The sequence below is a fragment of the Macaca mulatta genome, chromosome 16 (assembly GCF_049350105.2).
Source record: "Macaca mulatta isolate MMU2019108-1 chromosome 16, T2T-MMU8v2.0, whole genome shotgun sequence".
Lineage (NCBI taxonomy): Eukaryota > Metazoa > Chordata > Mammalia > Primates > Cercopithecidae > Macaca > Macaca mulatta.
This window is the reverse complement of record NC_133421.1, coordinates 78,215,196-78,230,600: the sequence shown is the minus strand read 5'-3', so window position 1 is coordinate 78,230,600 and position 15,405 is coordinate 78,215,196. Positions and strand designations below refer to the sequence as shown.

The 15,405-nt window shown below is 44.5% G+C and overlaps 2 protein-coding genes across 3 annotated transcripts in view; both read left to right on the top strand.

Annotated features, from left to right (window-relative positions):
• Positions 1 to 10,976, top strand: part of FAM20A (FAM20A golgi associated secretory pathway pseudokinase) — a 64,977-nt gene extending 54,001 nt beyond the window's left edge. The window contains exons 5-11 of one of the 2 annotated variants that reach the window (XM_001116963.5): positions 4,406 to 4,498; positions 5,306 to 5,421; positions 5,951 to 6,131; positions 7,164 to 7,273; positions 8,139 to 8,220; positions 8,705 to 8,764; positions 10,360 to 10,976. In XM_001116963.5, coding sequence (XP_001116963.2) covers positions 4,406 to 4,498; positions 5,306 to 5,421; positions 5,951 to 6,131; positions 7,164 to 7,273; positions 8,139 to 8,220; positions 8,705 to 8,764; positions 10,360 to 10,624 — 907 coding nt within the window. In that variant the 3' untranslated portion in view covers positions 10,625 to 10,976. The remainder of the gene's footprint in view (positions 1 to 4,405; positions 4,499 to 5,305; positions 5,422 to 5,950; positions 6,132 to 7,163; positions 7,274 to 8,138; positions 8,221 to 8,704; positions 8,765 to 10,359) is intronic. The other variant, XM_015120195.3, reaches the window with a different exon arrangement.
• Positions 1 to 15,405, top strand: part of WIPI1 (WD repeat domain, phosphoinositide interacting 1) — a 148,199-nt gene that overhangs the window by 18,591 nt on the left and 114,203 nt on the right. The gene's annotated exons all lie outside the window — the stretch shown is intronic.

Below are 15,405 nucleotides of genomic sequence, written 5' to 3'. Positions count from 1 at the left end.
TCCTCGGGCCTCCCTATTCCCTAAGACGCACAATATTGAAATTAGGCCAGTTAGTAACCCAACATGGGGCCTCTAAGTGTTCACATGAAAGGAGTGTCACATCTCTCACTTTAAATGGAAAGCAAGAAATGATTCAGGCAGCTAGTGAGGAAGGCATGTTGAAAGCCGATAAGCTGAAAGCTAAGCTTTTTGTGCCAGTTAGGCAAGTTGTGAATGCAAAGGAAAAGTTATCGAAGGAAAATGAAAGCGCTGCTCCACTGAACACACGAATGATAAGAAAGCAAAACAACCTCATTGCTGATATGGAGCAAGTTTAAGTTATCTGGGTAGAAGATTAAACCAGCCACAGCATTCCCTTAAACCAAAGCTTAATCCAGTGCAGGGTTCTAACTCTCTTCAATGAAGGCTGAGACAGGTGAGAAAGCTGCAGAAGAAAAGTTGGAAGATAGCAGAGGTTGGTTCATGAGGCTTAAGGAAAAAAAGCCATCTCCATAACATAAAAGTGCAAGGTGAAGCAGTAAGTGCTGATGGAGAAGCTGCAGCAAGTTATCCAGAAGATCTAGCTAAGATCATTGATGAACGTAGCTACACTAACAATAGATTTTCAGTGTAGATGAAACAGCCTTCTATTGCAAGAAAATACCATCTAGGACTTTCCCCATAGCTAGAGAAGAAAAGTCAATGCCTGGCTTCAAAGATACAAAGGACAGGCTGACTCTCTTCTTAGGTGATAATGTTGCTGGGGACTTATGTTGAAGCCAATACTCAATTACCATTCAAAAAATCCTCAGGCCCTCAAGAATGATGCTGAATTTACTCTGCCTGTGCTCTATAAATGAAGCAAGAAAGCCTGGATGACCACACATCTGTTAACAGCATGGTTTGCTGAATATTTTAAGCCCACTGTTGAGACCTTACTGCTCAAGGGGGGGAAAAAACAGATTCCTTTCAAAATATTACTGCTCCTTGGTAATGCACCTAGTCACTCAAGAGCTCTGCTGGAGATGTCCAAGGAGATTAATGTTGTTTTCATGCCTGCTAACACAACATCCATTCTGCAGCCCCCAGATCAAGCAGTCATTCTAACTTTCAAGTCTTACAGTTTAAGAAATATATTTAATAAGGCTATAGCTGCCACAGTTAGTGATTCCTCTGATGAACCTGGACAAGGTCATTTGAAAACCTTCTGGAAAGGATTCACCATTCTAGATGCCATTAAGAAAATTCATAATGATGCGTGGAAGGAGGTAGAAATATCAACATTAACAGGAGTTTAAAAGAAGATTGATCTCAATCCTCATGGATAACTTTGAGGGGTTCAAGACTTCAGTGGAGAAGGTAACTGCAGATGTGGAAATAAAAGAGAACTAGAATTAGAAGTGGAGCCTGAAAATGTGACTGAATTGTTGCAATTGCATGATCAAGCTTGAACAGATAAGAAGTTGCTTCTTTGTTTTGTTTTGTTTTGTTTTGTTTTTGAGACAGAGTCTCACTCTGTTTCTCAGGCTGTAATGCAGTGGCACGATCTTGGCTCACTGCAACCTCTGCCTCCCGGGTTCAAACAATTTTCCTGCCTCAACCTCCCGAGTACAGGCATGCGCCACCACGCCTGGCTAATTTTTTTGTATTTTTAGTAGAGACGGGATTTCACCATATTAGCCAGGATGGTCTCGATCTCCTGACCTTGTGATTCATCCACCTCAGCCTCCCAAAGTGCTTGGATTACAAGCGTAAGCCACCATGCCCTACCAATGAGTGGCTTCTTATGGATAAGCAAAGAAAATGGTTTTTTGAGATAGAATCTACTTCGGGTGAAGACTCTGTGAACATTGTTGAAATGGCCACTGCTGAGACCACCTCGGTTGGGGAGACCCTAACCCAGCGGCACTAGAGGAATTAAAGACACACACACAGAAATATAGAGGTGTGAAGTGGGAAATCGGGGGTCTCACAGCCTTCAGAGCTGAAAGCCCTGAACAGAGATTTACCCACGTATTTATTAACAGCAAGCCAGTCATTAGCATTGTTTCTATAGATATTAGATTAACTAAAAGTATCCCTTATTGGAAATGAAGGGATGGGCTGAAATAAAGGGATGGGTTGGGCTAGTTATCTGCAGCAGGAGCATGTCCTTAAGGCACAGATAGCTCATGCTATTGTTTGTGGTTTAAGAACGCCTTTAAGCGGTTTTCCACCCTGGGCGGGCCAGGTGTTCCTTGCCCTCCTTCCGGTAAACCCACAACCTTCCAGCGTGGGTGTTACGGCCATCATGAACATGTCACAGTGCTGCAGAGATTTTGTTTATGGCCAGTTTTGGGGCCAGTTTATGGCCAGATTTTGAAGAGCCTGTTCCCAACAGGCCACAGAGGATTTAAAATATTAGGCAAACTTAGTTGATAAAGGAACTGCAGGGTTTGAGAGGATTGACTTCAATTTTGACAGAAATTCTACTGTGGGTAAAATGCTATCAAACATCATTGCATGCTACAGATAAATCTTTTGTGAATCGATGCAGCAAACTTCATTGTTGTCTTATTTTTAAAAGTTGTCACAGCCTCACCAACCTTCAGCAACCACCACCCCAGTCAGCAAAAAGATTTTGACTTGCTGAAGGCTCAGATGAGTGTTAACATTTTTTAGCAATAAAGTGTTTTTCCATTAAGATGTATACATTTTTCAGACATAATGCTATTGCATATTTAAGACTCCAGTATAATAAAAACATAACTTTTATATGCATTGGGTGGGAAACCAAAAAATGTGCATCAATGACTTTATTACCATAGTTGCCTCATTGCGGTGGTCTAGAAGCAAACCTGCAATAACTCTGAGGTGTGTCTCTACAAAAATTGTTCAAATTAACCAGCTTTTTTCCCAAATGTAACGCAAAACCCTCCAACATTCAGTGATAGAACCAACTTCACCTATTTTTATACCACAACACAGTGTAATCTACATTTTTATAAAATTCAGTCCAAAATCTAAAATAATATCATTTTAAAATGTATTTCTTGAAAAATTATGTGGTTTTTATTTTTCTGTAAGTAATTTAAGGTGAACACCATGTTTTTCCTGATTAAAGAGAGAATGTAGAACATTATCTTTGGAAAATACACATTAGGAACATAAAGATTTATATTTTTAAAATGTAATGTATACAATATAATGTGCAATGAGATGTGCATTTGTGCTTCTCAAAGTAGGAGAATCATTGATATAAAGTGAAAACAACCTTCAAATTTAAAATCACTTCTATCTTATGTCATACGAAAATGAGAAAATGTTTTAGAAGACCCTAAAGGGTGTCTAAGAGATGATATGTTCCTATAGGTGGGACTCAGAAATTAAAACAAGACTGGGAGGACGGATTGTCCTTGCTAGCCTGGACATCCAGTGACGATGATGAGAAGCTGGCCAGGCCTGAGCACGGAGGGCTGTACTGTAACTGTGGCTGTACCTTTTAAAATAGAATCTCTACTTTTGGCAGCACCTCACTGTGGTTTCCAGGACTCACTTGTTTTTTGGCAAAATGCACATCACGGTTTGAATTGCCAGTGTTTCTTATTTATAGCTTTCTGCAACGTTACGTTTATTTACATTTAAATTGCTTTGCAGTCATTTTAACAGCCCCACACAGTGGATTATAAAATTATTCGAAGATCGTCATTCTTCCATGTTTATTAGCATCAAGGCAAAGTCAGCCTAGAGGCCAGAACTCACACCACGATGCCCTTAATGATTAGGAAACACTTTCCTGAATGTACACACCCAGCAGGTCCCACCATTCTCAGGCAGCCTGGCGCTTTTCAGGAATTCATTAGAGATTCAATGTATATAAATCAATATCCTCTGCACCAGCTGCCCTCAGCCCTCATGATCCAGCTGTGTTTCTCTGAGAGGATGATGGCCCACATATTTCCCCCACATCCCCCTAAGACCCAGAACTTTTCTGTTCTTCAACCCCAGCGTACTAAATTGCATTTCTGGGCCACTTTTCCATTACCAATTCCTGGCTCATACTCCCACCTTTCTTCATCCTTGGACATCTGGGTCTATACTGCCTCTGGTTCTGCTAACCATTCGTCTCTCTTCTGTTTATACCTGCAGAAGAATGTCTATTTCTTCCCTCTCAACTGCTGGGTTTTGAAAATAATCAGCCACTGTCACCAAAGCTTCTTAAGTAGGAAACTTGGTATTGCTGGTACCTGCAGGACAACGCCTTGCAAGAAGCTTGTCTCCTCCCACTTTGCATGTCTTCTCCTGGCCAAGCCGTGCCATCGCCTGTGTGTGTACATGAAAAGCATAAAAGCCTGTTTTCCTTTCTCACTGGTCATGCTCATCAGCTCTCTTCTCAGGCTCCAAGCTGAAGTCTGAGTCCAGGGCGTGATTCCTTCCTTCCTTCCAGACAGCAGCGAGATGAGGAGACGCCCGTGGACTTCTTCTACTTCATTGACTTTCAGAGACACAATGCTGAGATCGCAGCTTTCCATCTGGACAGGTAGGGTCTGGCCCCATGGAGATGGTATTGCCTATGAGGACCAATCCTCTGGGAGGGGTGACTAGACAGACCCTCAGGTGGGAACTCCCTGGCATTTCTTCCTTCTGGCTTTTTATCTTCTTCGTGCCTCATCGTGCTGTCTTTGAACCCAAAATGTCCCATGCAACCCCCAGATTGAAAAATACAAGGCCTTCTAATGAATGTAATGAACATTCATTAAAGAATGATTTACAATGAAAAGAACAATTTATAAAAAACACGTTTCCCGCCATGCTGCTTGGGCCAGTTGCTCTAGTTTTCTGATCTGAGAGCGAGGAGAATGCACCCACTGTTATTTATCCAAGGAGTCTCACTGTTTTATCAGGTGAAAGCACATTCCTAAACATTCCAGTTCCTCTATTTGCTCAGTCATTGCTACCCAAAGTGTGGTCTGTAGCGTCATGGGCCCTTCCAAGCAGCTTTTTAGAAATAAGGAATGTCAGCCCCACCCTAGAGCCACTCAGTCAGAGCCTGTATTTGAACAAGATTGCCAGGTGACTCACAGGAACACTGAAATATGAGAAGCACTGACCAAGAACACAGATGGGATGGTGGCAAGGTTTTCCCAGGAGGCTTGATAGAATAAGGATTCATTTTCTACTCTATCTCCACTCCTTTAGACCTAGGTTTAAAGGCCAGAGACCCATCTCACTGGCCACCCTCTTGGGTACACCAACCAATTCCTAATGTGCACTGGCCGGGGGACAAAACCCCTCATCCTCACTCCCTGATCATCGCTCAGATGGAACACAGCTTCCTCTCTTACAGGATTCTGGACTTCCGACGGGTGCCGCCAACAGTGGGGAGGCTAGTGAATGTCACCAAGGAAATCCTAGAGGTCACCAAGAATGAAATCCTGCAGAGTGTTTTCTTCGTCTCTCCAGGTAGAGTACTGGCCCGAGTGATATTCCGGGTCTGAGTACATGGTAAGCCAGAGTGTCCAGCCCTCCATTCATCAGTGGCCTGACACCCTGCTACTAGCACTATCCATTACTGGGATGGGCGTATGAAGTTGTAAGACACTCCCACCGTCGTCTGCCTGACCATAACACAAGATGAACTGTGGATGGGAAAGGCTGTGTGTGAGATGCTCCCTAGTCTGTGTGGGCACCGACCCTACAATGCTGGCCTCCCGGAACCAGAGGTTATCCACCCAGAGTAATAAAGAGTGTTCTACTCACAAGGAGAGAATGCAGTGAGCTTGAGACATTTGAAAGCAGGTACCCAGGAGGTTCAGCTTAGTAGCATTCACACCCTCACTTCTGGAAAAGTCAGTGTTTCCTTCTTCTGTCTCTTCCCAAGTTGTGAGTTCAGGATTTCCCTTCCCTCCCAGTGGATTTGCTAGGGCAGGAAGATGTCATGCCTCCAGAGCCCTCCTCTTACTCCTTCTCCTCTCTCCTCCCCATCCTCCAGCCAGCAACGTGTGCTTCTTTGCCAAGTGTCCGTACATGTGCAAGACGGAGTATGCTGTCTGTGGCAACCCACACCTGCTGGAGGGTTCTCTCTCTGCCTTCCTGCCGTCCCTCAACCTGGCCCCCCGGCTGTCTGTGCCCAACCCCTGGATCCGCTCCTACACACTGGCAGGAAAAGAGGAGTGAGTTGGTCCCCAAGCCACACAGCCCAGTCCTTGACAGTAGCCGCAGATCCTGTACCAGGGACTTGTCGCTAGCTTGGCTTTTGAATCTGAAAAGCTGCCTCAATACTCCTTTGCCCCATTTCATATTGATCCTGGGATCAGCACACCTGGATCTGTTATCTCCCTTTAGTTCATTTATTCAGTTCTAAAGAACCTTCCATGTACCCAACACTAGGTGCTATGGGATACAGAAATGGAAGACTCAGACTCTCTCCTTAGGAAGCTCCTTGGTCTAGTGGGGAGGACAGACACGTAGCCAGATCACGAAAACACAGCACAGCACTTGCTATAACCAGAGTACACACAAGAATCCCATGGGAGGGACACCTGGATCCCCTGAGCAAGCCCTGGGAGGCCAAGGACCTCATGCTGTATCCCCAGGACCTAGCAGCCTCCCTGGCACGCAGCAGCTACTCCACACTAGCTGAGGGAATCGATCCATCAATCAAGCCATCATGATTGTAGTGGGAAGAGAAGTAACCAGGCAGAATTTCTGGAGGACATGACAGATCCTGAGGGACTCTGTGAAGGCTGAGAAGAGCCCTCGGATGAAAATGGGCATCGGAGCATTGTAGGCAGAAAACCATGTGTGAGAGAGAAAGGGCAGAACAGCCCATGGAGGTGCTGAGTGGTGCAGAGCCCTGGAGGGCCAGGGTCCAAGAGGCTTGGTGAGAGGGACTGAGGAGGAAGGGACGAGGAAGCGGGTGAGGGTCACTGCCCCCTCCTTTCCTGCCTGCCCCGACATCTCCCCTCTGGCATGCAGTGTCCCAGCCATGGGCTTAGTGTCCACCAGAGTGAAAGGACCCAGAACCTTATCACCGTAGGGAATATGCATGTCCTTGCCCAGGGTCTTTCTGAATGTGAGAAGCGGCCAGCGGCCCAGCGCAGGATCAGGGAGGCAGGGGTTGGAGGGCGGGGGAGGTGTGGGGAGACCCCCCGACACCCTGCCATCTTGGCTTTTCCAGCCCCAGGACTTCTTCTCCCCCTCAGGTGGGAGGTCAATGCCCTTTACTGTGACACAGTGAAACAGATCTACCCGTACAACAGCAGCCAGCGGCTCCTCAATGTCATCGACATGGCCATCTTCGACTTCCTGATAGGTAGGTCCCCACGCGCAGGCCCCCAGCGGAAGTGAGCTCTGCTGTGTGGCAGGGGTTCCCTGTGACCTTGTGCACAAACTTACAACCTGGCTCATGAGGACTGAGTAACTCTGCACCTCCCACAGCCTCAGAAGTGGCGGAGGTCCCAGAGGACAGAAGGTAACAGGCTCGCCTCTCTTCAAAGAACTGGAAGCAGCTGAAGGGGTCGTCACTCATAAGGCAGGGCCTGAGTGGGCATCAGATTGGAAGTTGTATGTTCACTTCACCAAGTGAGGGGACGCCAGGTAGGAAAGGAAGAAAGTACACAACAAGCATGTAGCAGGGAGGGCCTCAGGCGAGGCCACGGACACGCAAGACTAGTAATTCCACCTTCCAGGCCCACAGGGACTTCTAGGGAGAGGAGACACATGAAGGTGGCCATCACATAGGAGCTTAGGTCCGAAGCAAGTCAGACAGCCGGCTCATCATCGTGCCTTTCAGAAGTTTAGCTGTGTCTGTTTACTATACCCAGGCTCAGCTGAGGATCTCTGGGCTGAGGAAAGCCAGTATCAATACGTACACAAGGTGCAAAGGTGACTTTCTGCACATTCAAATCCCTGGCCAAAGGCTGGGGTAGGGGCAGGGGCAGGGATGAAAGCCTTAGACTTGAAACCAGTCCATTTAGGGTTTGCTCATTTCGCTTCCTTCTCTCTCCTGCGGCTGCTTCACTGATGGCCCTGGGGAAATGATAGTGTGAGGCCCAGCTTGTTCACACCCCTGCCCCTCAAGTGACGACAGGCCTCCATTCCCTGGAGAGAACTCAGGTCAGGAGCACCTGACCCCCTGGCTTGCTGGTCCCGCTTCTGAGTCCTCCCCTCCTTCACAGGAAATATGGACCGGCACCATTATGAGATGTTCACCAAGTTCGGGGATGATGGGTTCCTTATTCACCTGGACAACGCCAGAGGGTAAGTGTCCCCACGTGTGTTCCACACTCCCCTCTCCCAGATGTGCTGCTCTGTGCAGCCAGCTGCTCGGGGGAAACAGATGCCCTACAAATGAGGGCCTCCACCACCACGTGCCTTATCTCCTTCTAGCCCTGCTTCTTCCATTTCCTTCTTTCTCTTTACCTTCGCAAGTACCACTTGATTCGCCTTCAGCCTGAGAGCACTCGTGTGCCCTCTAGTGAAATAGGGTGAGGTTTTCGAGAGCAAGGTGCATCCTCAGTGGCTGAACCTCTGCAGCTAGTGAATGAAGGATTGTTTAGCTCTAATATCTCTGTACAGAGGCTTTTGTGATCTGACTGCGGAGAGGGGCTGGAGAGGCAGCTGCCATGATCCCTGGCATTTTACCCCAATCTCTGATTCACAAAATACTGAGAGGAGAGAGGAAGCCTCAGGGGAATGCGAAGGATGCTGCCAGCCACCCATAAAAGGCTGTTTCTCCTCCTAGGTTCGGACGACACTCCCATGATGAAATCTCCATCCTCTCGCCTCTCTCCCAGTGCTGCATGTAAGTTTTCCTGCAGCAGATAATATGGGCAAGGAATAGCTGTGACCCTTCATGCTGCTTGCAGCCGAGGGCTGAAGGGCTTCATCAGTTTTCACTGGTCTAGGACATAAGTGGGTAGTGACATGAACTGCCTTATTTCTTACACATTTGTGCACTGCATGACATCTCAGCCAGTGACAGACTGCATATATGATGCTGGTCTCATAAGATTATATTAATAATATGGCATGTTTACTGCATTTTACAGTTTTACTATCTTTTCTGTTTATATAAACAGCTATTCACCACTGTGTTGTAAAGGTTTGTAGCCTACAAGCAATATCATATAGCCTAAGAGTGCAGGAGGCTGCACTATCTAGGTCTGTGTGACTGAGTACACTCTATGATGTTCACACCGTGACAAAACCTTCGCTTAAGGAAACATTTCTCAGAACATATCCCCATCACTAAGCGATTCACGAGTGTACTACAACTATCAAAATTTCCCCCACATTTGTCTTTTTCATCCTTCCACATAGGATGAATTAGGATTTAATCCTTTAAACCTTTCAACTGCCAACTTTAATCGGCGACCCACTCAGATCATCACCTATTTTTGCAGTCTGCTGGGTTTTGGTATTACTAATCAGACCTCTGCTTTGCCCGGCATTCATATATCAGCTCGTAAATATCACTACCTGATCACCATCTAAGCAAAACCCTGAGTAAAGTCCTGTAAACCTGTGCAGACTGGAAGAAGGCACGAAGGCCCTTGCTTGGCCACCATTTCTCTAGAAAATGTCTAACTTACTCCCATTCTTCTCCGGTGTTTCAGCCAGACTTGTAAAATTGACTACCTGCTCAGCTGCAGTATCCAGAGCTAATTATAAATATGATATTCACACCTAGCAAAAACATCTCATTTGTTTCCAGCTGGAAAATCTGGAGCAGAGCATGCATATTCTTCATCTACGTCTTAGGTTAAACATGCTTCCCTCTGGCCTCCCTTCCCCGCCTCCTGAGCAGGACTGGATGAGCAGTACCTGTTTATGACAGAAGTCAATTAAGCTGCTTACGCATCAGAGTCCAAGTCAGATTCCCACATAAAAGAAACTGAAATCCTAAAGATGGGTCCCACCACATTTTCATCTGTGATTTCAAAATCTGACACACACAAATAAAGTTAGCAAGAAACAACTTAAAGGCTGGCAGTACTGAGGGCTTTTGAGATGGCAAATAGCTCATCATTTCACCTACTAGAGACTTCTCCCATTAGCTTTAAATCTCCTTGAAATATCTAAGTGTCACTTTGGTTTTGATTCCCTTAGCATTGTCAGAGAAAATGCATATAGCCCGGCATCACCGTTATTAGAGCACAAATGGCTATGCAGGCTCTTGAGCAAACGGCAATTGGGCAAAGGACTGCAAGATACTGGATTTTGCCTTCCATTTATTCGCTTTTTTACCTGGTTTCCATTAAAATGTGCCTGAGAAGACACGGGGAGAGGCGCCAAGAGTATCAGCTACAACAGCTATTTGTGGGGAAAGAAGTTAAGTTCAGGCAAGTTATTTTCTTTACATTTGCTTATTTGGTTCCTATAACTTTGTCTTTTCAGGATAAAAAAGAAAACACTTTTGCACCTGCAACTGCTGGCCCAACCCGACTACAGACTCAGCGATGTGATGCGAGAATCACTGCTAGAAGACCAGCTCAGCCCTGTCCTCACTGAACCCCACCTCCTTGCCTTAGATCGAAGGCTCCAAACCATCCTAAGGACAGTGGAGGAGTGCATAGTGGCCCATGGAGAGCAGAGTGTCATAGCCGACGGCCCAGTGGAACAATCGGCCCCAGACTCTGGGCGGGCTAACTTGACAAGCTAAGGGCTGGAAGAGTCCAGTTTCAGAAAATACACCTGGAGCCAGAGCAGCAGACTCGAGTGCAGACCCTGCTTCTTCACCTCCACCTGTTAATGCTGGAGGTCAAGTCAGCTAGGAAGGAAGCAGGATATTTTCTCAAACAGCAAGTGGGGTCCACAGAACTTGATCTTTACTCCGGTGCACTGCTTCTGTTGTGCATTGCCTTGCTCCATTTTTCCCAAAAAGCACTGGCTTCATCAAGGCCACAGACGATCTCCTGAGTGCACTGGGAAATCTGGGTAGGGGTGAGGCTTGGCAGCTTTGATCCCAGGAGAGTACTAACGGTAACAAGTCAAATAAAAAGACATCAAGTGGAGACCTGACTGTTCTCAGGATCCTTCTTCTATCTAAAAGTCAAAGATAATTCCCGGTCCAGACAAAACACCTGGCCTATCACAAGCTGACTTTTTAAAAATCTGCACTTTGGGCCAAGGCAGGCAATAGTAACTCTCAGACAGGTTCAAATTAGACCTCACACTTTTGACTCACATTCTAGTCACCGGCCCCATCTGAATAAGTAATCCCTATAGCCCAGTAATAGAGTAATCTTCTTAGAAGATTATTACAAGTGACAAAAATAAAATAGGGATTTGCTCACAATATCAGAAAAGGAGTGTTCCAATCTGAAGAGCATTACAACTGAAATAACATCAAATATGTCAAACTTACCGGCCAGTAACAAAATAAATAAGTACAATGAAGGAAAAAAAAGGAAAGTCCTCCAAGGTCAGGATGGCATGGTAATAGGCCTAGCAGGGACACAAGCCTGGAATAAGGCAGGAAAGAGCCAAGGCTGACCACAGCCCACCAACCACAATCTTCTTCCCTAAGACCCCAGGACTGTCCCTGGCCCATCCCCAAAAGGAGAAAGGGGCTATGTGGAAAGGAGAGGCCCTCTAGATGCTCCTCCCTGTGGCGGCTCGCTCAAAAAAGACTTAAGTCAGGTTTTTTATTGAAGCCTCCCTTAAAAGTAAGTGTAGTAGGGATTCCTTGTCTCCTCTACCTTCTCCCTACTGACTTGTTGATATCTGAAACTCCTTTTAATAGGAGGCTTTGTTGCTTATTCCATAACTAATGACCAAAAACACAAAGGACAGGAAGGTCTTCATTCCAGGGAGTCACTAGTCAGTCAACAAGTAAAAATGCCCAATTTCACCAAATCAACGTTTCCAGTAAAGGCCAGAGGTTCAAACACTGTAAGCATGACAGGAGTAGAATGGAGCTGTCACTAAAGAAAGTACAAGGTCAAGAACCAGAAATGCCTCCAAGCTTTCTGCAGTGTGAGCAAACATAGCCTTGACAAGACAAATAACACTTCTGACCCCTTGGTACTCCCACATTACTAGTATGCTGCCCCTGAACTTTGTGTCTCTATAAAATCACTACCATTCACTGAGATCTGACCACGTGAGGCGCTTCACCAACGTTACAGAAGCAACACACAGGTTTCCAATCCTCTCAAACATAGATATAACCCCCTAACCTCCAATGTGCATGGAAGAACTTTAAGGCTCAGAGAGAGTAAGCAAAATCACACAATTGAGTGGTTTAGACCTATTCCAAAGTGTTCTTTTCACTGTAACAAAAAACCCAACAGTATCCCACCCAATTTATGAAGTTATATATTTTTTTGTTGTTAAAAAAAAAAAATCAGCTAGACATGGGCTCACACCTGTAATCCTAGCATTTTGGGCCTAGGCAGGCAGATCACTTGGGCTCAGGAGCTCGAGACCAGCCTGGGTAACATGGCAAAACCCTGTCTCTACAAAAAATACAAAAAAAATATTTTTTTTTTAAATCAACTCTTTAACAGAGAAACCTTAATCCCAAAGATTTCCTTAACTGTTGTGGCCCTACTGCAGCACAGGGCTCCCCACTTCATCTCCTGTCTCTCCTGCTTCAAGTTCTTTCTTCCCTCTGGATGAAGAACCAGGAGATCACACACAGGAATGGGAAAATATCTGGGTAAAAACGATCAAAGAACAGCACAAAATGGTTTGGGACTTCCTTTTTTTTTTTTTTTTTTTTTTTTTGAGACGGAGTCTCGCTCTGTCGCCCAGGCTGGAGTGCAGTGGCCGGATCTCAGCTCACTGCAAGCTCCGCCTCCCGGGTTCGGGCCATTCTCCTGTCTCAGCCTCCTGAGTAGCTGGGACTACAGGCGCCCGCCACCTCGCCCGGCTAGTTTTTTGTATTTTTTAGTAGAGACGGGGTTTCACCGTGTTAGCCAGGATGGTCTCGATCTCCTGACCTAGTGATCCGCCCGTCTCGGCCTCCCAAAGTGCTGGGATTACAGGCTTGAGCCACCGCGCCCGGCCATGGTTTGGGACTTCTAAATAACAAGACTCTCAGGAAAGTAGGCTACCGCTCCACCTCAAAACCCGCCACCTCCTATAACGAAGGACTGGTTTTCCAATGGCCTATATACAAATTTTGCTGCACTCTACAAACTCAAAGTAATAGGCTTGAATTTCACCATGTTATGTGGTATACCTACCTTATTATTCACTTATCCTTCAACCTTCCATTACTTTTTGATTAAACAAAATTAAGACTCATTTCTCAAAAATATCAGAAAACCAACTTCATTCAGAAAGCCAATGTCATTCTTACTCAAGTTCTTCCAACATGTTCATTTTGAACTGTTAATGTCCCATGAAATAAAAATTCTCTTGACTCTTTGAAAACTTTTCAAGTTACTACTGACAGCAAACTAAAAAAAGAAAGAAAGGAAACTGTACAGCATGTAAACTGATGGAAAGAGGCATTTGGAAGAATTCATTTCAGCCTTCTCAAAAGTCAGGAAGATAATTTGAGTTTGAAGATTACAAAAAAAAAATAGTCATTCTCTTACGAGTTAGTTTTATGTTCCATAAGTCACCACAAACACTGCATTGGCAAATACTGAACACTGCTCCTATGGAAAATACATGGTTAGGTTGCTGGGAGTCTCTAGTTACATTTTCATCAACCAATCAGTACATAACCTTGCTGTGTATGTTAAGGCATGTTAAAGATACTTAATATTTAATATATACTGATTCATTAACACTGTACTCAAGGCCAACAGCACTGTAACCCAGGCCTAAAAGAAAACATCCAATATACGTATTTTCTACATATGGCACAACACAGCCTTCTTGCACTTAGGAACACTAGTCAGCACTTCATCACTACACTTAGTGGCTTTTTAAATAGTGAAATCACCAACAAAAAAATACAAAAATGCAAAAAAAAAAAAAAAAAAAGGGGTGGGGCATAAAAAGACCCAAGAAAAGGATACTTACTTACAGTATGAGAGATGAAACAAGGCTGAGCATCCCTTTGTTCCACTTCAGTTGGGAACACGCGTGTTGGGAGGCTCAAACTTTTCACTGCTCTTCTCTTGTCTGCAAAAGCCCTGTGACTATTGATTTTGGGGGTTACAAATAAAGTTTAGCAAGTAGGCAAACTACAAATACAGAATTCATGAATGATGAGGACCAATGGTTAACTCATTTAAGATTAACAAAGATTTTAAAAAGCTCTCCATCTAGTGGCAACCTTTAAAATCACACAGCTACTTAAGCAAAATTGCCAGAACTTTCACAAAATGAAAAAATCTTACTCAGTGGTTTTGGTTTTAGGTGTAGTCAGGATGAAGTCACAGCTCTGAACTTATGTCAAGAAACAAGTTTTAGTGGTACATGTGCATAACAATGCTGCTTTCTATGTAAAAATCCCATAGCATAAGAAGGAAGAGATTTAAATTTACACAGCTACAGCCTTTACTGATAGCTATTTTAATAAATACCTTTGGGGGACAGGCACGGTGGCTCATACTTGTAATGCTAGCACTTTGGAAGGCCAAGGTGGGCAGACTGCACTTAGGAGTTCGAGACCAAAGTGGACTACATGGCAAAACCCCACCTCTTATCTACTAAAAATACAAAAATCTAGCTGGGAGTGATGACGCACATCTCTAGTCTCAGCTATTCCAGAGGCTGAGGTACAAGAATCACTTGAATCTGGGAGGTGGAGAGGCTGCAGTGATCATGCCACTTCACTCCAGCCTGGGTGACAGAGTGACACCATCTTAGATAGATAGATAGATAGATAGATAGATAGATAGATAGATAGATACAGAGTGACACCATCTTAGATAGATAGATAGATAGATAGATAGATAGATAGATAGATAGATAGATAGACAGATAGATAAATAGATAGATAAAAACATACCTTTGGGGACAAATTAAATGGTTATCTAGCCATTGCTTCTTGATGTTGTCTTAGCCCATCTAAACATACACTGCCGGGGCCTAACATAAGTACAAAAGGTTCAGCTATTATTTGTGGTTGGAGATAAAGTAGTATTAAGAAAACTGACATGCTACTTCAATTTTTAAATGTCAGTATTTAAATCATTAAAAAATAAAACAAACCAAAAAAAAAGCGTCTACTTGGGCCACTGCTTAGAGAGACTTCAACTATAACCATGACTGTCAACCCAGAGAAATTTTCTTTATTTATATTCTATTGTGACTCTAAAGGTTTCAAAATCCAGAGGATGGTGGGGAAGGGATTACTGAATCTAGAAAAGGTACACATGTTCAAAGCAGCACAAATTAAAGAATCTCTTCTAACATACAACATATCTCCAGCATCACTGAATGTGAAAACATACCAACACACTACTAATGAATACAACTTAATCATCTCACTCCTCAGAAACCTAAGGAAACAGCATCAGAAATAAGGCTTTTTAT